This window comes from Hippoglossus hippoglossus, chromosome 15 (assembly GCF_009819705.1).
Source record: "Hippoglossus hippoglossus isolate fHipHip1 chromosome 15, fHipHip1.pri, whole genome shotgun sequence".
Taxonomy (NCBI): domain Eukaryota; kingdom Metazoa; phylum Chordata; class Actinopteri; order Pleuronectiformes; family Pleuronectidae; genus Hippoglossus; species Hippoglossus hippoglossus.
In genome coordinates this window covers 5,837,459-5,860,195 of record NC_047165.1, presented here as the reverse complement: position 1 = coordinate 5,860,195, position 22,737 = coordinate 5,837,459, and the positions used below count along the sequence as shown (strand labels likewise).

The 22,737-nt window shown below is 42.9% G+C and overlaps 1 protein-coding gene and 2 long non-coding RNA genes across 4 annotated transcripts; 2 read left to right on the top strand and 1 right to left on the bottom strand.

The window, feature by feature from the left end:
• The first annotated feature begins 3,106 nt into the window (after positions 1 to 3,106).
• On the top strand, positions 3,107 to 22,665 carry LOC117775356. Its single transcript, XR_004616253.1, has 3 exons — positions 3,107 to 3,400; positions 8,879 to 8,883; positions 22,641 to 22,665. It is a non-coding gene; the product is annotated as an uncharacterized LOC117775356 (long non-coding RNA).
• LOC117775355 lies at positions 9,255 to 12,837 on the bottom strand. Of its 2 annotated transcripts, XR_004616252.1 has the most exons (3): positions 11,174 to 12,837; positions 10,777 to 10,928; positions 9,255 to 10,615 (listed from the first exon to the last, which is right to left on the bottom strand). It is a non-coding gene; the product is annotated as an uncharacterized LOC117775355 (long non-coding RNA). The 2 variants fall into 2 exon arrangements; XR_004616251.1 differs by having other exon boundaries at positions 9,255 to 10,928.
• Positions 14,305 to 18,122, top strand: six3a (SIX homeobox 3a). Its single transcript, XM_034608432.1, has 2 exons — positions 14,305 to 15,123; positions 16,988 to 18,122. Exons 1-2 carry the CDS (start codon positions 14,432 to 14,434, stop codon positions 17,178 to 17,180), a joined length of 885 nt encoding a protein of 294 aa, XP_034464323.1. The 5' UTR covers positions 14,305 to 14,431; the 3' UTR covers positions 17,181 to 18,122.
• Positions 22,666 to 22,737: the final 72 nt, after the last annotated feature.

Sequence of the window (22,737 nt, the reverse complement as noted above, 5' to 3'; positions counted from 1 at the left end):
TATGTGAGGTTGCAAATCACTTTTTTTGTAACATCATCTGAATTGCGTTCATAAAGATAATGTGTTCTCTGCATGTTTCTTGTACAATTTCATGGTTTTGTGTTATAGTAAATTATATGGCATTTAATATAACTTGCTATTAAATTGACTTCAAAGCATCCACAACTATCACAGGTCTATTAAATCAGATTTTTCACTCAGTTGTTTTTTTTTAAATAATGAAATAACGGACGACTTTCGAGAAATTTACAGATGATTTTATATCAAATATATAGGTCAAATACTCCAAATACATTTTTTCATAAAGCTATATGTGCGTTAAATGTCCCACAATCTGATTTTGTCCAACCATGTATAATTTAATTGAGTTCAAAAGTAAAAGAGACACCAAATTGGTTTTTAAAATTGGTTTTATTTAATAATTCATTCACTTTATTTTACAAACCTGCAATAGAAAATGTTATTGCAGAAATAATAGGCCTATAATTTCATCATCCTTAGAAATACATTTATATTTTTACCTCATTTGCAAAATCAAACTTTATAAAGTATAGTTTCATCTGTATATATATCTGTAAATATATATATATATATATATAATGTGACAATACTTGAATGATAAATATTTCACATTGCTTCTTCTTAAAAGAATAATCTCAATGAATAAAATCATTTCAAAATGCAGCATTGGAGAAAATTGAAAAGAAAAAAAGGTTTTTAAGAACTGAACAATAATGCAGGTGCAATTAAAATGGTGGATAACCCACCTGACCTGCAGGAAGTTATCCCTAATGGGATAATACAAATTATCTCCACTAAAAAAAGAACATTTGTGTCTATTTTCCAACTTACACCACTCTCACACATCCAGTGGATCCATGAACGAGCAGAGTGGGAAGCAGCTTTTTAAACGGAGGTCAAAGAATAAGCCCCTGAATCAAAGTGGGTGCAAAAATAAAAGTGAAAAAATCATTCATCTGTTTCCTGCATTTAGATGATTGAGTGTTGATTTTCTTTTAATAAGTGCAAATATTGGATTTTTGGGGGGGGTTTCTTTGCTGTGGAATTAGAAAAACGACACTAGGTGGGTTGAATAAAAAAACCTTGAAAAGGGTCTTGGAAAAAAAAAAGAAAAAGCTGCAGTCCGACATGTGTGAGGATATAAATAGACTCCAGACTTCACAAGTGCAAACACAAAAGATTCTCAGGGAGGGATGCAAAGTGCGAAACTCACCGGCAGCCTGCAGTGACGTGGTGAGGCCGGCGGTGTTCCTGCCGGGGGAGGATTTAATAAAGTCAGAAAAACAAACAGGGTGTGTGCGGGGCCGGGGTCTGTGCGGGGTGAGCGCGGTGCCACACGGGACACATCCTCCTGCGGGAAGGAAGCGGAGTTGTGAAGAAGCAAAGAGAAACAAACAGGAGCCATGGTCGGGTCTGGGTAGCCCCGCCGTGAACCCGCGACCTTACCTTCCGACTACTTCCCATTACCTCTGCACGACATCCCCGCCCGCATACCGCAGGGCGCGCACACGCACACGCAGCATTGTGCGGGGCCGGGTGTGCGGGGTGGAGGGCGGCGGCGTGCAGCGCGCGGAGGGGTCAGAAGAATGAGAACCACCATGTTCGCAGGGCAATTACCAAAAGACGCTGGATGGATGGTCTCAGCCTCAGTCAATGAGAGAGAACGTATTACTTTTTAAAACCTGGAAATAAAAAGAATATAAAAACACATCCATGTTGTTCAATAGTAAACTGCAAAAGTTATTTTTTCGTTTTTACCTAATTTCTCCTCTTTTGATGGAGGATCAAAAGAGTTCAAAGCCAATAGGAAAGAAAAGTGAAAAGATATAAAAGGAATCTGGAAAAGTTGCAGTCTTGAGTTATGGCTTAAGAATAACATTACAATAAATACCTAATCAGAGACAATTCACTATTACTATATGGGTGTTACTGTGGCAGTAGGAACAGAGTGAATTTAGCAATATTCAACTGTTAGAAGTCTATGATAAAGACACTATAATATATATTTATAAATAATAACTGATGATGGATAAGATGAGAACTGTTCGGATTTTGGTTTTGAAAACTAAAAGTAAAACTTCATCATTTGTTAATCCTGAAACTGCTTGAATAGAATTAAATATCTGTGTTTTTATGATCTTTAAATAAGATATAGATTAATAATTGGGTCACGTGAAACAACACATGGAAAAGGTCACTATCTAATCTGTTTATAGTGCTCAACAGCAAGTGTCTACATTTAGTTTACAATGACATTATATATATTATATATATATGTATATTATTTAGTCAATGTTTCCGTAAATGAGATTCTAATCTGATATAAATATATATATGGGCCTAGATATAGTTGAGATTGATTATTTTTCCTCAGAAGTGACTGTGATTCTCTTGAAAGCTAAAAGATAAGAGGTTAACTGAAAGGTCACAATTTAATTTGCACACAGTTGTTGTGCAGCAACTCTGCCCTCATGGTGCTATTAGAGATACTTAGTCAGTATTCTGGTACACTATAAATTAAAATATTATAATATATATTTTTTTTTAATATATATATATATTAATACAATTATATACTATTAACTACCTCTCAAACGTTAAAAGAAAACAGGTGAGCTGGTTGAAAAGGTCACTATTTAATTTGTATATAGTTGATGTGCAGCAATACCTCCGATTAGTTTATGAAGACACTATATATTAATACTATTTCCAATATCATTTAATAAATATATAGGGCTAGATACCTATACTATATTATATATATTTTATATGTATAGATGAATCCTTAGAAGTGACTGTCTCTCAAATGTGAAAAGAAAACAGGTGAACTGGATGGAAAGGTCACTTTTTAATTTGTAACCCTATAATGAGTTTACAGTGACTGTCACTATTCTGTTCTGTTCTATTCTAAATTTAAAAATGATTCAATAGATATAGGCTATTGACCTATATTTGAAATAAATACGTGTGTGTTCCTCTGACGTGGTTGAGCCGTGTCTCCAATGTGGAAAGATAACAGGTTAAGTGAGTGGAAAGGTCGCGGTTGCTTAAGATGGAGAAATGAAGCGGCCACAGGAGACGGATCCACAACTACAGCTGCCGCACATGAATGTTTGATAAGCGGGCGGGATAATGGCTTCTCAAATCAGCCCAACACAAACATCTCCATCACGCTCTGACATCTGCCATCCAGCGCTAATACAGAGCCGAGGCTGAATAATGAATGAGCATCCGCCGAAGATAGAAAGTGAAGAATCATCAGTGTGCCCCAAAGCAGGGCGAGTGTGTGAGGTGTGTTTAATCAATGCAGTTTGATTTATTCACGCTATTGCAAAAAACCTATATGTGTGTGTGTGTGTGCATGCTGCAGTGTGTGTGTGTGTGTGGATGGCAGGTTACATGCTGGTTTGTATGAGCCGCATGCGTATGAAAACATTATGGTTTCAGTGGCAGGCAGTGGCTGTGCGTGGTGAGCGGATCTAACTCGATACAAACTACTGATCCTGCATCAGCACCGAGTGGAGGACAAACACTTGCACCTCTGAAGATACTGGGATGCTCCGGAAATACTCTGTGAAATACTCATTCACAAGTATTTAGGATTAAAAAACACTGGCGGACACGTTTGACTGTTTATAAGCTTCACATTTAAATGACCGCTTTGAGTGCTCATTATAGAAATAAGAGAAACTTTCCTCCTGGGGACACTTTAGACTTCAAATGAAATATTTCCACATGTTGGTGAAACAAGTATCCGCATGATTATTTAAAAGAAAAAAGAAAAAGCTGATGAAGAGGATGAACTTCAAAAGTTAAACCCTGATGAGGGACGGGGCAGGAATTCATGATTTTGAATGAAGCTTTAAATAATAATAATTATAATAATAATAATAATACCGCATACATATCGTTCTTATATACATATATATATTTTAATTATATATATAAATATGCATTAATAATTTAAGCAGATATAAGAACATTAAAAATCTATTTTACAAGTTTCCATAGTAAAAATATTTAAATTGAAAAGATATTTGTCAACATTTACAATTTTTCCTATATGAGGGATATATATTTTTTTCGTAAATAGTTTATGAATCAGAAATGATATGATAAATATATTAATAAAGATTAATATACTTACGCCTACATTATAATGAGCTATAAACCATGCATTGTGTTTATAAACTGCTTATAAATAGACTTATACAAATAAATAATACTAATACTACTGCTACTACTACTAATACTAATACTAATGATGACGATGCAGAATTACTACATCCAGCATGTACAAATGTTAATGAATATACCTGAAAATATAGGTTAACAGGGGGACTACAGGCACACACACACGCACACCCACTTGAGTTTGTGCGGACCTGCTGGTTCAAACTGCTGTTGACCTGTTGCACCTTGTTTCCTTCTCGTGTCCTTAAGTCTGTGCATCTCGGCCTTCTTCCCTCCCTCCTCACCTCCCCTGCCTCCCCCCCCCCCCCCACACCCTGCTCTCCCAGACGTCCGCTATTGATCGGGCGAGCTAAACGGGAGATGCGTGACACAAATCAGATTGGACGGCCGCAGCTCACCCGTGAGTAACCGGCTCCTCCGCCGCCGCATCCCTCCGTTATTATCCTGCGAGTTAATATCCAGTTATTGGTCGATTAGTTCCGCTCCTCGCCTCTGATTGGCTGCTGGGGCGGAGCCACGCGGTCACGAGCTCGATACACGCTCACACCTGAGATTTCAGGAACAGGCACGAGCCATACGCCACAATTGCGCCATCAATTTGTTGCCCATAGCAACCACCCTGCGTATAGCTACACTGCAGATTTATATACTTTCTCTGAAGGAGAAAAACAATTAGACGAGTAATTGATGCTTTTTTTAAACTTAGCGTATTTGTTTTTGCCAAATGACCCAGTGGATGCAGAGTTTTTCATCAGCACCTTAGCTATAATAACTAGCTGCAGAACCAGTAGCCTGTTCTCCAAAATCACACTAATATGAAAAAAGAAAAGCCATTTATGCAAAAACCAATGTCGCCTGTATGTTTATGATCGTACACCACATGCACAATAAAAAGGAATTTACATTTCCTCTCTTTTTGGCTCAGGGCTATATGCTAACGGCTAAACAAGCCAAAGGGAATATTTTTAGGAGGCCTATGAAAATAACACCACCACAAAGCCAATATAAACTGATTAAGCAACATAGAGGCTACATGAGGGCCTTTTCCATTGTGCCTATATTCTAAAAGCCTTAATATTTCTCGATAACTTCTCAGTCATCTCATAGCTTCATGTTAAATGATGCTGTGGGACTTCTCACGGGTTCTTGTGGTCATTTGAATTAACTTCCACAGCGGTTTCAAGAGAACGAAGCCTCTTGATGTGCAGATAAAACATTCATGTCCTTGAAGTGGTGTGGAGGTGGCACAGTGAGATTAGTTGGACGAAATATCTTCAGCAAAGTAAATGTTAAAGTAGGTTAAACAATTATAATGACGACCCAGACACCTCCATGATGAACCTATGGAGCAGCGGGTGAATAACTGGCCCCTGTTTGCTGCTGTTCTTCCACTTTTCTGTGTTGTGGAGCTGCTGCCTTCCTGCCTGCTCGGCCCTCTGTGTGGAATTGTTCTCCTGAACAATGATCACAGCCGAGCGCAGCAACAGTCCCATGCACACTGAGCGGACATGACATGGCCCACCTCCTTTACACTTCATGACTGTCTCAGACTTGACTTGGGGGTAAACGGGCAATCGAGTGAAGTAATGTCAAGATCTGCAGTCAAGGAGGAGAGAGAGAGAGAGAGAGAGAGAGAGAGAGAGAGAGAGAGAGAGAGAGACATACACACACCACAAACATACACACCACACACACACATACACACTGAGCTAGTGTGTGAGAGAGAGAGAGAGAGAGAGAGAGAGAGAGAGAGAGAGAGAGAGATAAACACACACATACACACCACACCCACCACATACACACTGAGCTAGTGAATGAGTGAGTGAGAGAGAGAGAGAGAGAGAGAGAGAGAGAGAAAGAGAGAGAGAGAGAGAGAGAGAGAGAGAGAGAGAGAGAGAGAGAGAGAGAGAGACAGACAGACAGACAGACAGACAGACAGACAGACAAACACCCCTTCACACACCACACACACAAACACACACACATACACACAGAGTTCAAGATTCAAGATTCAAGAGTGAGTGAGTGAGTGAGAGAGAGAGAGAGAGAGAGACGTTGGATTGTTCGTTGCGTGTCACGCAAACACGGCGACAAACAAAATGTGAGACAATGACAGGATCGTCTGTGACCCTGTAACCTTCACACACACTCACACAAACATCCGCAAACACGCACGCGCAATGAGTAGATCTATAGATCACTCACATCAGTCGATTACAAAATATAAAGCTTTGATAAAAAAACATTTGCTCGCTGAGGAAGACAGAAGTTGTGCGTGTTGTGAGAGGAGTTACTACTTTTAATTAATTATTGAAAGAACAAAAATACTATCAGCAAAGTTTACTTAGATACTTATCAAAAGTAACTGGACTACTCTCCTTAATTTCAGAGAGGGTCATTATAGTTGGAAAGTTATTACTGATACACTGACATTCTATGTTTTATCAGTTGAAAGTGGGATATCTTTACTCTATAAGATGTTGGGTATTTGAATTTATCAAGATGCATAATTCATTTGTTAAACATATGTTTTATAAAAAAACAGAACCTCTAATCTAATAGAAAAGTATAAAGTAAAAAGTACAGTAATTAAGTAAATACTCACAGAAATGTTTCACTAGCAGCCTACTTTACTCTCATCATATCTCTAATGTTAACTAATTAATTTTATCCTAATGAAACACTTAAATGAAGTAAAAGCAGTTTTTCCACACTGGAGAAGCACTACATACAATGTGTAATAAAAAGTAAAAGCACTTAATATATAGTGGCCTCTTTCAGTGTGTTTGGTTGTACAGTACTTTATACGTTTGGTGTTATTTAGGTAAAATTAATCTTCAACTACACATGCTGCTGAATAGTTCAGCCTGTAATTATATATTTAAAATATATTAATCTGCAAAGTAGCAGCGAGGAAAAGTAGAATATTCTTCCTTTAAATGCAATGCAGTAGAAGAAGCATAAATAAAAAATACTAATACAACTACTACTTGAGTAAATAGTTTGTTTCCACTACTGATATAGCATGTTGTAGTTTCTTTTTTAATCCAAACAGATCCTTATGATCTCCACTAACTTTTAAATAAGAGTGTGTATCACCACTGAAATGTGAAAATGGAAAAGGTCAGCCGAGCATCTGATCCCTGGGAGGAAGGGACTGCGTGGCTGAAGAGCTGAGCAGTCGGGACTGTATGCACGCCGTCTGCCGTACATATCCACAGCTCTCACATTAGTAAGCTTGGAGAGCGATGTGTCAGCCAGAGTAATTATGGCTTGTCAGCTCCTGTGACACCGGGCTAAAGGGCCATCTCCACAGCCTCTATCTGCATCTGAGAGCCGGGCTACTTAATCAGCCTTGACAGTCGAGCCCCAAACTGTCCAATTTTACGAGAGCATTTCTATTTGTGCTGATGAAACTTTGGTCACCCCTCTATTGAGTCAGTGCACCTTTAGGCCCCCACACATTCAGGTGCATGACTGATATTCAAAGATTGGATGCTGGTAAAAAAACTGTAGCTGATCTGAGTAAGAGGAGAAGATGTTGTTTTGCTCTTCAGAGGAAGTCACAGGGGATTGGAAGGTGAGCATCGTTTGTAAAGCTCGGGGCCACGCATCTGATATGCATCCCATTATATTTATGGTCTCTGTCTCCAAATCAAGCCATCTACCTGGAAGAGTGAACACACAACACACAGCCTCCTCCAGCGCTGCTCCTGCTCCTGCTGCTGCTGCTGCTGCTGCTGCTCCTGCTCCTGCTGCTGCTCCGTGTCGACTGCTGCAGCTCTTTAACACGAAGAAGCAGGAGACTGTCTGCGGTTAAAATCATGGTGAAACAGACGACAAGAGAAAATATGTTTTTGATATGGAGCTGAAGAGTCTCTATGAGGAATAAAGATCACTTTTTAGAAACAAACCAAACTGTTTATTTCTGTCTCTATCATCAGCAGGTGACAAAGCACCAACAACCATGAATATATAATCTTGTGTTGGCCACTTAATCACCTGCTGACTGCTGCTGGATGGAGATTTCTTACAAGAAATGCAGCTGACATCTGCAAATATATTATGTAACAGATGCACACCACACTTCAAAATAAAATACCCTGTCGGCTAAGGAGAAAAATCATATATTGGAGCTGAGAATAAGAAGCTCCGGCCTACATTGTGCCGGCCTACATTGTGAGAAGGCCTGCCACAAATATGTGAATGATGTCAGCACATAGAGATGTACCCTACAGACTCAGAGGGGCCATGAAGTGCATGAGGGCACATCCCCTCATTCAGACCTGGATTCAGGATAAAATGAAATAATGAATCTCGCTGGAATGTAGCCTACTTTTTAATCTCTCCCCAAATTGGTGGAAGCCACCTGTTCCTGAGACGTTGACCGGCAGGGCGGGAGAGACGAGACGAGCCTAATTGATTTTTAAGTGGTGTCTCTGTGGGTTAGAGGAGTAAGAGGGGAGTCCACTTCAGGGATCCGCCAAACTCCTCCAGTTTGTACCTGAATTGAGGGGCACTGATGTGTTGCTGATGCGGCTCAACAAGCCTCACTGGGGGCCAGATGAGGGGGTGGACGGAGGGGCCAGAGCCCGAGCTGCCGCGGCCTATCCTCCGTGCTCTGCTGGGGGATGTGGGGGAGGAAGAAGAGGGGGTGAGGGAGGGGGGGTGATTAAGTGAACTTACTTCTGCAGAGGCAATAAGCTGACATGTCAAGCCTAATTCACCAAACAGTAGAAGACGTACCAGGTTTGTGATACTGACACGCAAACACACACCAGCCCTCCTGCTCCTCCGTCCTCTCATCACATTTTTACTATAATATTTGAAAAATGTTGTATTCAACACATTATTTTTGCTCTTATGTCTTTACATCTTGCTGAGTTTGTCCATCCATCCATCCATCCATCCATCCATCCATCCATTCATCCATCCATCCCTCCATTCATCTGACTTGTGAGTGCTGCAGGAATACAGTTTGTACAGTGCATCATAATCACTTCTTATTGTGCCATCATTAAGTCAAAATGATGCCTTTGGTTTTTTTTTAGAGTAGGTTATACGCACCACCCACCTTCCTTGGACACACACGTCCACACTCACACATGCACGCGGATGCAGAGGCATTGCATGCATGCATCATGGAGCCCGGACCTGCAGAGAAAAGGCGACTCTCCCTGAGTGAGCGGAAGAAAAAAAGAAGTGAGGGGTGGGGGGGACGAAAGGACGCCGGCTTGCAGCTCCACTCTTCCAGGGTCTCACACACACAGGATCCGGGCGCACGGCTCCATTGAGTGCGAGGAGGCTTTTTTACGCGGAGGTTCATTAGAAGTAACGAGTTGACACAAGGTAAATCTTAATGTTGAGGCGCCTTTCTCTACCGGCCCGGGGAGGAGCCCTCATTAACTGTCGCTAACAACCCGTGTAAATACACTGATTGGACAGCTCCGATACAAGCTCCCAGCCCTGCCAGGAAGTCCCCCTAATGAGACCACACAATAAAAACAATAAAAGAAAGGAGAGAGGGAGAGAGAGGGAGGGAGAGAGCGAGAGAGAGAGAGGTTAAAAACTTTGCTTCGCTGTTAAAGTTGGCGCCACATTTACAGATCATTATCACAACACTCTCAACAGAAAATGCGCATTTTTCTCTACTTGTTTCCTCTCAATCGCCGCCACTGCAGTGTTTGCACAAGCGTGTGCATCTTGCAGGTCCGGGTGACACATTGCACATGTGACTGCGAGAATAAGTTGGCAACTGTTCACAGCTTTAAAGAGCCGTCACCGGAGTAATTCTTCTGGCGCTTGCGGGTCATTTAATCAAGTAAACCATATGTAGATTGACGTGCGTAATTTTAGCCTGGAACGGGTTTTAGAAAGGGTAAAAAATAAAATAACAGGAGCCCAGCAGCAGGATAATGGCTTTATCTAAGGGCAGAGAGAGTGCACTGTAAAAATAAAATCTACAGGCTTCCGTTTTCATTTGTGTCACATTTTAGCCAAACGTGGCAGAAGCTGTGCCATCATGGTGGTTCCACGAATTTTACGCATTTTGCAGGATTTCTACAGAGACCCGTGTTGTAGAATTACCAAGCAAAACAAACTGTCTAGTATTTCTGCAGTACAATTAAGAAAAATTGCACCACCCTCAATAATCCCATGACTCATTTGTGGAACAGTGGAAACAGGTTTAATTAACTCATGGTACGTTTTCAGCAAGTATGAATTTTATCACCTCAGAGCTGGGCCTGCATTTAACAGCTTGTATAGGTTGATATTTTTTTTACAGTGTAGATGCAGGGTGGAGTATGGCCAGCGTGGGACTGAGGGGATTTTGCGCCCCGTCCCGACAGCATCACACATCAGCTGCATGTGTAACGAGACGCATCTCCCCCGGTGCTCGCTGGATAAAAAAAACGGTAAATGCAACTAAATTATAAACTTGATTTTAGACGATAATCAGAGACAATAGAATCGCCTCGTCATTCAGACAAAAATAGGATTTTCTTTAACATTTCATGAATATTTATAAGTGTCCCAAAAAATTTTTAAATGATAGTTTACCGCACAACATGGGAACCGTCGTTGATGGAGAAGCGTCAGAAGTTACAGGAGCAGTGGTTGGATTTCCCTCCTGATCTTGGACGGATTGAAAACGCAGTGAACCGGTGCCAGGTCCAGTCTCCAGCTCCGTGGTCCGGACCCCGCTCGCAGCTCTGCAGGGGGACGAACAGGGGCAAGAAGGGGAAAATACAAATAGGAAAAAAAACCACAGTGCTAAATGTCCACATCATTAAAATAAAATGCAATTGATTTCTAAAGGTGCCAATGACAATTAAAAGTTCTCACACATAAAAAAAATAAATACACGAATGCACGTTTTACATTCACAGAATACTCCAAACAAAGCCACGCGGTTTAAAGGGAATAATGGGAAGTGGGATTGTTTTGGTATACGCACCCATCATCTCTCCAAAGTCTCGTCCTGCGTATTGTTGCGTTGAATCCAGGATGGAGCAGCAGGCGCAGGAGTCTCTCCTGTGCTTGTCAGGGAGGGGTGTGCTGCCTTTTCTGGACCAGCCTCTGCCAAACCGGGGTCAACGAGGGAGCAGAAAATAAAACAAGAGTCTTTCTTTCGTGCCTTCTTTTCTCTTTCCCTCTTACCTTTTACAGTCAACACCTTTTTCCTTTCCTCCTCTCATCCGGTCCTCTCCTCTCTCTCTCTCCCCCTCTCTCTCTCTCTTTCTCTCTCTCTCTCTCTCTCTCTCTCCCTCTCTCTCTCTCTCGCCACCGAACATGACGTAACATCAGCTTTGTTTATTTGCTCCCCTTATTGGAACTGACCGATAATGAAAATAACTTGCTAATTGCCAATTAACGAGTGTGGTAACATTTGGAGATTCAATGCGCGCTGCAGCCGCTGCTTGAGAATAAAAAAAACATTTCTTGAACAGCAAACAATAACTTTTATTTATGTAAAACTCTTGTAAACAAAGTTTGACTAAGTGTTTTACAGTCAATTAACAGAAATCAGGTCACAGAGGAGAGACGTCAGGCGCGTCTGTCCGTCAGACGAACACATTCCCAGGGTTTCCCTGAGCAAAATGTTGTTTGCGTTGTCGTGTCTGGAGGTTTTAAGGCTGTGAGTAAACGGAGAAGAAGCTAAAGGCTCGATGTGCATTCAGAGCGGCCGGCCCCCGCTGCTCGGAACATTCAGCAAGTCCTCGGATAAACACACAATTACGGCAGGTGAATAAACTTGTTTGGGGGTGTTAATTACATGCTTAACGTAAACAAAAGCCATGCAAAAGAATGTGAATTACCAGTGGCTTTTCTCTCCCAATCCCCATTCAGGTTTTACATTTCACCTCTCGTCTTCCTCTAGGAGTGATTTCCGAATTGCCTGCGAGGGCTACTCCCAAACAAGGCTCCTCCAAAGCATAATGCTGGATAATGCATGCAGCCTTGGCGTGAATGGCGATCACCTAAATTGGAACCCAGTCAGGTAAGGTAGGAGGTAGGAGGTGGGGGGGCTTTGCATATTCGGGGTAATGCTGCTGTAAGCCTGCACTTTTAACTTAATGTTGGGGTCGTGCTTGCTTGCATGCATGCATGTGCGCGCCCGTGTGTAAGAGAGAGACACAGAAAGAGGGTGGTGGTGATGGTAGTGGAGGTGGTGGGGGTTAGTTTTAACACCAGCATGAAAATACCAGCCTTTACTTCCAGTCCACGGAGCTTTCCAACGGGACCAATTCAAGTGCCACTTGGAATTAGTTCTCCTGAGGTCCGTGCAGCGGCGCGGTGGGCAGGATTGATCCCATATACCACCCTACCCCCTCACACCCTCTCACAAACCCATGCGCGCACACAATCCCAAAAGACGCGCACAAACCCAGCGCCTGACCCTGCAACAAGATCATCGCCACCCCTGCTCTGTATCACACACACCTGCAGACACAGACACTTGCGCAACGCGCCTTTACGCACGCACATGCATGGCTAAATAAAGTGCCCGCTTTTGCACAGGAGAGGAAATGTGCGTAATTGCGCGCTCTCACCTACAGTTGTTTATTACTGTGAGATAAGGTTAAATTGAGAACATAAACAGGTGGAGCGATACATGCACGACAGGCCGGTCTACTCACTGTCGCTCCAAGCTTGGAGTCGCTGGTGTATCTGGCCGCCCCCGGAGAATGTGCAAATCTGAGAGAGGGAAGGAAAAGTTTTGAATTCCTGAATGATTTTGTAGAAAGGCGGCTTAGGATCATTATGTCAGCTTTATTGAGGGCGGATTAAGCGGAGTCTAGATGCTACGCCTTGTACACGGCCCTTTCACAATGTGAGCACTGTTCGTGTTAGAGTGAACTCACACTATTTTAACACCCTATAAGCCCTGTCTAAATATGAAGCCGTTTTAGCCATAAACATGAAAATCACACCGCCGTGGCTACCGCTATAAGCCGAGTCCTGTGACTGGATGTGGACAATGATCATGTCCTTACCAGCAGATCAAATACATGAGAACTGCTTTTATGTCCCCAAGAAGCTTTCATGTTGCCATTTGATTGCAATTCCAACACAATGGTATTAATTAGAGGGCTGAACTATCAAAAGACCCCGATAAACTGGTGGCATTAGGAGGGCGATGCCGTTGGCAAATTAGCTTTCGAACTTAAACGCCATGATCTTTGTTTAATCAGCACAACGCTGCGCATCGATATTCATTTGGAACAATGCATTTTGTTGGTTTGGAGAGGTGGCAGCGGGCAGGGGGCCAGGGCTGCGCCCAGCGTCCCGGAGGCGAGGCCGGGGACAGCAGGAGGGGGAGCGGCATCACACTGCAGCCTACACCGGGACCAGCACCCACCCAGCACAGAGTGACCACACACACCGGCGAGCCCGAGCCAAGGCATAATCACACCGTGGAATAAAATTACGCACATGCATTTTGGGAATCAACGGCCGATCCGAGAAAAAGCCAAACGATTATAGGACTGTGTCATTGTGTCATCTTTGAGAAAGTAAGAAAATGGAAAAGTGATAATAACAAACAAACGCACGAGACCTTTCGCCAAAAACCAAAAAAAATAATGCACTGAAAAAGATGAAAACTATGCAAAAATAATTCAGATTGACCCGCTTCTATTCACAACGTGTATTCCCGTGTTGCAGTCACTGGTTGTCCATTTGTCACCCATTTAAAGCTCCCTCTGCCTCCCTCCCTCCCTCCCTCCCGCCCCGGCTCTGCTAAGCATCTCCAGTCTACATATCTTCTTTAGCTTTAACGAGCCTCGTTAAGATCGCAATAATATTCCACCCTCTAATTGCTCATTCCATTCAGCAGATAGGCGAGCATTGGCTTGTGCCTGATGCGCGCGGTGCGGTGGGAGGGTTGCTGTGGAGATCGCAGACTCTGATAACCCCCCGTGCGTGCTGCACAAGTGGTGAAAGCCTCGCGCTACGTACTGGCTAATGATTGGCACGCTTGACAGTGATTGGCAGGGCTGCCATGACAACGCTACAACGACACCAAGAAGACCAATAGAAAAGGGAAACAAAATGTTTCAATGCTACACTCAACGGCGGATTTAGGGGGGAGATATTATGAGGCTGGTGTCATTAGGCGATAGCCATTGAATCATTCAATCTTTTTTACTTGCCGTATTTTTTCGGTTTTTCCTTTTTCTCGATAATTTTCTTTCTCTCTCAGGTCATTTCCATGGTTTTCAGATCCCCTTTAGAGCTTTATCCCTCCCATTTCTTCCTGCCAAACTTCGCTGATCGCCCTCTGCTCCTGGCGAACAGCGCTCCCACCACCAGGTCTCCAGAAGACTTGTCCATGTTTCAGCTACCGACCCTCAACTTCTCCCCGGAGCAGGTGGCGAGCGTCTGCGAGACGCTGGAGGAGACCGGGGACATCGAACGGCTGGGCCGCTTCCTCTGGTCCCTGCCGGTGGCTCCGGGAGCGTGCGAGCAGATCAACAAGCACGAGTCCATCCTGCGCGCCCGGGCCGTGGTGGCGTTCCACACGGGGAATTTCAGAGACCTCTACCACATCCTGGAGAACCACAAGTTCACCAAGGACTCGCACGGCAAACTGCAGGCCATGTGGCTGGAAGCACACTATCAGGAGGCCGAGAAGCTGCGCGGTCGTCCCCTCGGACCGGTCGATAAGTACCGGGTGCGGAAGAAGTTTCCGCTGCCTCGGACCATCTGGGACGGCGAGCAGAAGACGCACTGTTTCAAAGAGCGGACACGGAGCCTGCTGAGGGAGTGGTACCTTCAGGACCCCTACCCAAACCCCAGCAAGAAAAGGGAACTGGCTCAAGCCACTGGACTCACTCCCACACAGGTCGGAAACTGGTTTAAAAACCGGAGGCAACGAGACAGAGCCGCGGCAGCCAAAAACAGGTTGGTGCTTTTTCTGTGCTTCACCGTCCAAACGCAGCGATACGCGGGAGGAATGTTTCAAAGTTTGTGTGAAAATGGTCCTAAATTCAAAAAGAGTGCAACAAACGAGGATATTTCATTAAGCTGTAGCTGCGCTGGCGGATATAAAGGCTGTCGAGGAAAAAGACGAGTCTGTGGCAGGGGGAGGGAGCAGGCTGCGGCGACATGTTTGTTATGAAGTCAAATCGGAATAAACATCGAAAACATCATTTTGTGCTGTTTTAAACACGTGAAAGTAGATTATATTTAAAATAATATTAAACTTTTTGTTATTTAGAAGCGCTTTTCAGCACATTTTCGTCGGACGTAGCCTATATTCAACTTTACAGGCATTTTACACCGATTATAAATCATGGAATAGCGAAAACAATGCGAGTACTACACTCAAAATAAGTGTTTAAATAAATCTAAATATAATAATAATAATAATTTTAACACAATGGAGATTACTGTTAAACTAAAGGGACGATTGCGCACAGGCTTAAGCTTAGATCCAGCTTGTTTATCTTTTGCGTAAAAGTGAAAGTACTGCAATAAATGAGAAAGCATATTAAATATATAGTTTAAAAACAACACTGGACTTTATACATTTATATTATAAACACAATTTTAATTGTTATCATGTCAAAAAAGCGTAGTGGGTAATTTTTTATCAGATAAAACGTATAAAACAAACTGAACTGGATTTAATTTAAAATCTATCCTGCCAAAAGTTAAATGGTTTATTCCTTTATGTAATGTTGTAATTGTCATATTTTGCACATATTTTTTAATATTTTTGTGTTGGTTACCAAAGTCATGAATGGATTTATTAAAGATGCACAGAGTATAATAGCTGCTTTTATCATATGCTGCAGTGCGTTTATCATTTCAACGTCACATGGCGCCAAGCATTGTTGGAAAAGATTATCTGAAAGGATAATAAAGATATTGATATTACAAAAAAAGAGCATGGTATTAAAACAGCACTGGTAAACATAGGCTGTATTCATAACATTAAGTGTGGTATCATTCCAATGAAATGCTATAATTGATTAGAAAATACCTCGCAGAGAACTAAGCCATATGAACTCTATTCTGATGCTAAATGAAGAGATATATTTCCACGCTGACATTTATCCCGCCGTGATGGAGTTATTATCGTGAGTGGATTGGAGATAAACATTTAGGATGATTGCACATAACCTGGATCTCGGTGTCACTCACTCACACACACTCTTCCCGTCAGACTCGAGCACAACTGGGCCACAGCATCACGACATTTGTGCAAAAAAACCCCACAAAAAAGCTTTGATTTTATTTGATTAAATAAGAAAAATAATTTGGTTTTTACGCGTGTAGAGTCACGGGGGTCAGTACAGAGCAGGGCTGGATAAAGATAATCAAAGTAAAGCTGGTGTATAGTAACTAAAATCTGAATAAAAATAAAAATAGCTGCAGACTCCTGTGGTAGAAATCTGCTTTTACAAAAACACCAAGTTGGATTTAAAGATTATTTTTTCTCCCTGTGGTGATATGACACGTACTTTAAATCCCACGTTGCTGACTCGCGCGTATAGACCAGGGCTCACTTCCTGCAGAAAAAAACACAGAAACTCATTACATTTCTCCCAACATTTGGTAGTCTAAATAGTGCTGTGTTTTGTCCCCTGAAAGCTATTTGATAAAGGCATGCATGCATGGCTGGGGCCGGCAGGGGGAAAGAAAGGCGAGTTTGAACCCCTATTTTGCAGGAGGAGGAGGGGAGAGGGGGACATTCTCAGGTCTAATTGCCGTTTCTCCTCATTTTTCCCCCTTTTTTCTCCTCGCTTCTTTTCTTCTCCAGGCTCCAGCACCAAGCAATAGGACCGGGCGGTATGAGGTCCCTCTCGGAGGCCGGGCTCACCCCTCACAGCTCGGCGGAGTCGCCCTCGACCGCGGCCAGTCCCACCACCAGCGTTTCCAGTATGACAGAGAGAGTTGATACCGGGACGTCCATCCTGTCCGTCACATCCAGTGACTCGGAGTGCGATGTATGATACGCAGAGGGGGGGGAGAGAAAAACAACAACAAACAAAAACAAAAACACACACAGAAACAAACAAAAAGAGAAATATTTACAGGGAAAATGGACCTGAGAGGAAGAAAAAAAGACTTATGAAATATCGCGGATGAAAAAAGGACCGATTGATATAAATATTAAAATAAAAAAGAGATAAAAGCACGTCGTTTTTTTTTTTTTTTTTTATTAAAAGCGCTTTCAAAGGACCCACGCCTCCCCCTCCTCTTCATACCCCCACACCACCACCACCACCACTACTACTAGACTACTTGCATGATGTCTTCTATTTTTATTTTTTTATTTTGTATTCAGGGACAACAACCTGAATGCAAGATTCTCCATCAGGAACATCGATCAGAGGGAATAAAAACACATCGTCTTGGTGTCTTCGTCGCTTTTTATTTTTTGTTCTCTCCATCTCTAGTCCAAGTGATGATGATGATTGTGATGATCATGATGATGATGATGATGATGATGATGATTGATGATGATGATGATGATGATGAAGCAGCCGCCATGCAGACCAGATGCAATCCTGTTTTTACGTTTGTGTTCATCAGACAATCATTTTAAGTCGTAAGCACCTTTTTTTAAAATACACTTCTGTCACTGCCTGTGTGGGGTAACATGGTCAAAAGAAAAAAAAAAGAAAAAAGAAAATGTCGAACGGAATCGTTTATGACTGTATCAGATTTTTATTTTTATTTTCAAAATTTTATATTGAATTATGTATATCTCAAATAATGCGATCATTCTCCCGGACTGTAATATACGTGTAGAAATATGCTTGTACATAATTATTGCTCTCAATCTCCTCTTCCTCCTCTTCCTCCTTCTCCTCCTCGTCTCATCCTCTTTTCTATCCCTCCCTCACTTTTCTTGACTTGGTGTTCCTACATAAAATATTTGTCAAAACTTACAACTCAAGTGCTCTAGGCGTTTTTGTTGCTTTTTTTGTTTTAATGGGGGGAGGGTTGAAAAAATGCCAGGTGTTACAAGTCACATTTAAGAAACAAAAAAAAGAAAAGTGGAATATCTTATTAGTACATCCAGCCCCCCCCCCCCCCCTCTGCTCTCTGAGCCCCAGGGTCGCTCCAAGCGCTTATTTACATCAGCCTATATCCAGTGTTTCTTTGGCTGCGTGGTTATTATGTTAATGTACCAAACATTTCTAAATCAAATACAATATTCAATTTCCTACATCTCCTCTGCATCATGTGTGTCTCTCCATCCGATTACGCACAAGGACATTGATAAGTGGCTGAACACATGTTCATATCGGGTCATTATTGGATTGTGGAGGCTTTAATGCTCATCAGGGCTTATGACATATATGTAGTCGGGACGCTGTCCAAAAATCAGTTTGGCTTTTATTCCGGGAGTTAAAAGATTATTTATAACATTGATGTGAATTGTTTTATTTTTTTTATGTTTTATGTTTTAATTTAAATGTTATATATTTTTATTTTCCTGAGGAAGTTACAGGCCTTGCTTTACAGCATTTCTTTTTTTATTATTATTATTATCGTTACGCGCGTGGTTCAACCCTATGTGCTGTAGGTAAAATTGCTCTATATGTCTGCCCCTGTATACAATACAGATTTTGCCAAACGTCAACGTCATGCAGCACTTTAAAATGTGAGTGCTATTTCCCCTTTTGTTTACCGTTGCCAGTGAATACAGAAATTAAGTAAACGCGCCATTAAATGGGCTAATCACGATGGGACTCCTCCCCTGTCCCAATCTCCCATTGTGGCCCGCTGAAAAGAGCTTTTCTTCCGCGGACGAGAACCATTTCCCCCTCCAAAAAAAGGCTTTCTCTCCTGCAGTCCCTTTTCCATCTAAATCCCCAACCAATTATGCGGCAGACTAGGGCAGATTTGCTGCAGGACACTGTTGCAGGAGCTGTCGTTTTTTGGGTGGAAACACTTGCGCAAAGATTTCGTGCTTCCTAAAAAAAGCGAGCATGTGCCCGTTGTGAACACGGCTCTTTTAATCAACTGTGGGCAACTGTGTAATATAAGCGTCGAGTTTGTGTGAGAGCTGCAGAAAAGTAGGACAGACGCTGCTGTTTGGCTCAGGGAGAGCGCAGGACTTTTAGCAAGTGGAGGCTGGTGGAGGAGCCACGGCGGCGACCTCAGGACCGATTTGTCCCTGATCTGTGATTTTCAGGAGGCATCTGAAAATAAATGCTTTTCTCACATGGTCCTTCAGGGTGATGCTGTGGCGACAGGAGAGAACAAGTTGTTTGGATATTTTGTGTTTGGCAATTTTGTGCAAAGTCTGTGAGCTTGTGTGCACAGCCTGGTTGGATGTGGGCATTTGGAACAGAGACCAGGAAACAAATGCGCATAGAAAATTAGATTCTATTGATTTTTTAATCACACGGCAGGGTAGTTAAATAATGCGCAAGGGCGAGGGAAAACTAAATATTAGTTCGTGGTTATATGTGAATGCTTTGTTTTCTTTTTTAAAGTTCTCTGTTGAATCTACAAAAGTCGAAGTTGTTATAAACTAGAATTTGTTGTGGACACTTTAGCTCTGACAGTGGATTATGTTTTTTTCCCTGCGTAAATGTTACCAGCCTCCTCTGGATGAAAATGTGCGTATAAGCTATCTGCATGCGTAAGTCTCCCCCCAGACGGATAGCAATCAAAACACAAAAACAAGTGTGTCAAAAGCTGCAGCCATACGACTCAATAGGCCTGTGATCCTGAAATAACCGAGGCCAAGATGCAGTCAGACGCAAAGCTCAGCTCCCGTCGCACACTGTGCATTTACATTTACTCATTTGGCAAACACTTGTATCCAAAGTGAGGGGGGGGGGGGGGGGGGGGCACACCACAGCTCCAGTACTGTATGTGAGACATTGGAGTAAGTGTTAAATCTGTTCTGTAAGACGACGTGAGGGAGATCAGGTGAAGAAGTGCACCAAAAGTGCCCAGTAAGTGCTGGTGAGGCGCGTCAGGGTGTTTGGGGTGGACGTGTGCTCGGAAGAGATGAGTTTTCAAGGGGGTCTCGAAGACAGAGCGGGACGCCCCTGGTCTGATAGTATATTTTGGTGTAGCTCCCTCCACCATCGGGTGAAGCACAAACGACGGCAGTCTGGCCTGTGATTGCCCCGTGTGCCAGACGCGGTTCCTCGGAGGGGACGGAGTGGCAGTCGATTGCAGATGAAGTAAATCTGTATCATATTTTAAACCCATTCCGGGTCTTAAATCGGCCTGCCGGAGACAGATAGGCCCTATCAAGAGCACCGAGGGGCCATGGCACCGCCGCCGCAGCAGCAGACCCTTATCACACACCCCCACCCCGCCTCTCCATTTTACGCACTCCACAAGTTTTATTGGCTGCGACAAGTCCCGGCTATGATTGAGATTAAATTAATCGTAAACTGAAGAGCATTTTTTTTTATCGGCAAAGGAGGACACGAGGATTAGGGCTTATATCTGCGAGATGGAGCCACAGATAGAGACTCATGAATACAAAGCAAGCGATGAATGGGCTTCATTTGCGCAACGTTACGTTCATTAAACCCGCGGCTCTGGAAACATCGTGTAAACACACAGATATAAACTTAACTTAGTTGAGAGGGAGAAGAAATAAAAGCGGCTTGTGTTTGAAATAACTGTGTTAAAAAATGTCAGATGCAGTGTTTTGAATTCGCTTTGCATGGGTCCGTTATGCTTGCTCCTCATAGTGAATCCCCATTAATACGCAAAGTAATGCTTTAAAGAAAAATGGCACGGGTTGCACATGATGCACATGATACCAGAGACACACCTAGAGTGAATATTAATTACATATCATAACGATTTCGCATCAGAGCATGTAAATGAGAGGCTTGCAAAACAGGTACATAATTGTCCCTGGTGTTAACATATGTAGGCCAGAGTGGCGAAAAAAGTGCTGGAAGTGTGAGTCTATCTGTTGCTGGCTGGGGTCATTAACAGTGGGGGAGCTCGTGTTCGTGATCTGTCAACTCAAATATGGATCACAAGACAAAGGAACTTAGCGAGGAGTAATCTGTGTGTGTGATACTTTCATGAGAGTAAACGAGAATGTGAGACGAGTGCGGGCAACAATGGAGACTCGCATGTTTTGCTGTTTTTTCGCCCTCTCGAGTTGTTTTGCGTTTGTCCGTCGCGAGCGCGTCGCTCAAACGAGATTTGCATGAACGTCAACAACATAAAGAAGATTATAGTTTTTTAAATTTTTTTATGGATCTCAGATTTAAAGTCACAGAGGGTTTAACGTGTCTTTGAGAGGAGGGAAGCTCAGAGAAATCCTCTTGTGAAAAAATTATAACTTGGATATGTGTGTGTGTGCGTCATGAGGTCACAGTTGATGTTCCTTTTCATTCCCAGCCACAACACAACGTATGTCGGAGTTAATGCAGGCGCTGTCAGAGGAACTATAGGGAACACGAGTAAGGAGGGGGACTATTAGGCCGGAGTCTAGCGGTGAGAAATACTCGCCCTGCCCTGTTTTCTTCTCGGATTTCACCGGTTAACTGAACACAACTTTCCTATTGGTGTGTATTCATGCAGCACCCAAAGAGCACCAGTTTCCCTATAGCTCCGCCAGCGCGCCTGTCAGTGCAGGAATGAGCGGGGCCCTTTGGACTAAACTTTCTTTAATGGGAAGGACGCAGGGCTGCAGCATTCCTCTTGACTGACTGGTAATCTATACTAAGTTATATGACCATGAGGGGGCCATTCTCCATGTTTGCACTGTTCCTCTTCTGGGGGTTTGGAGAGAAGAATGCTCAGGGCCAAAACCAACGTGTCTGCACTAATCACAAATTACACGTCCGCCTAAGCATCACCCTTACATCACCCACTTTAGAGGAGTTACACTTATATTGTTTTTATGCTTTTTTCCCATATGGTTAAAGAGGTTAGGAGAATTGAAAAATGCCAAATAAAGTCATTTGAAGGGATTTTCTACAAATGACTGTGGGTGTGATAGTGTTGTGGTGGTCATGGGGTCAGGTCGACACTTCTATAATTTGACGTTGCAGATAAACGTCGCGAGGTGTGTGACGTCTTGACTTTTTGTGTAAATTTGATCATGTGCGTCGGTGACCGCCGTGCGTAAAATGTGCGTATTTTACCAATGCCATGCGCCACGCACCTGCTGCTTGTTGTCAACCGATCAACTCCCCCATCCCTCTTTCTCTCTCTCTCTCTCCTTAACACATATGCACACGCCCTCTCTCTCTCTCTCTCTCTCTCTCTCTCTCTCTCTCTCTCTCTCTCTCCCAAAGACAAGGGCAGCGTTTGAAAAAGCGCTCTTGTATTAAATTGTAATTTGGAGGTCACACAAGGCAGGAAGCAGTGATACAGGATCAGCGGTGTATAAGCTTCCATTATAGTCTACATGTAGGCTACCGTGCACAGGCAGATGGGATCATTCTTCATGGTCAGGTTGGGAGGTGTGTGTGTGTGTGTGTGTGTGTGTGTGTGTGTGTGTGTGTGTGTGTGTGTGTGTGTGTGTGTGTGTTTGTGTGTGGGTGTGTGTGTGTGTGTGCG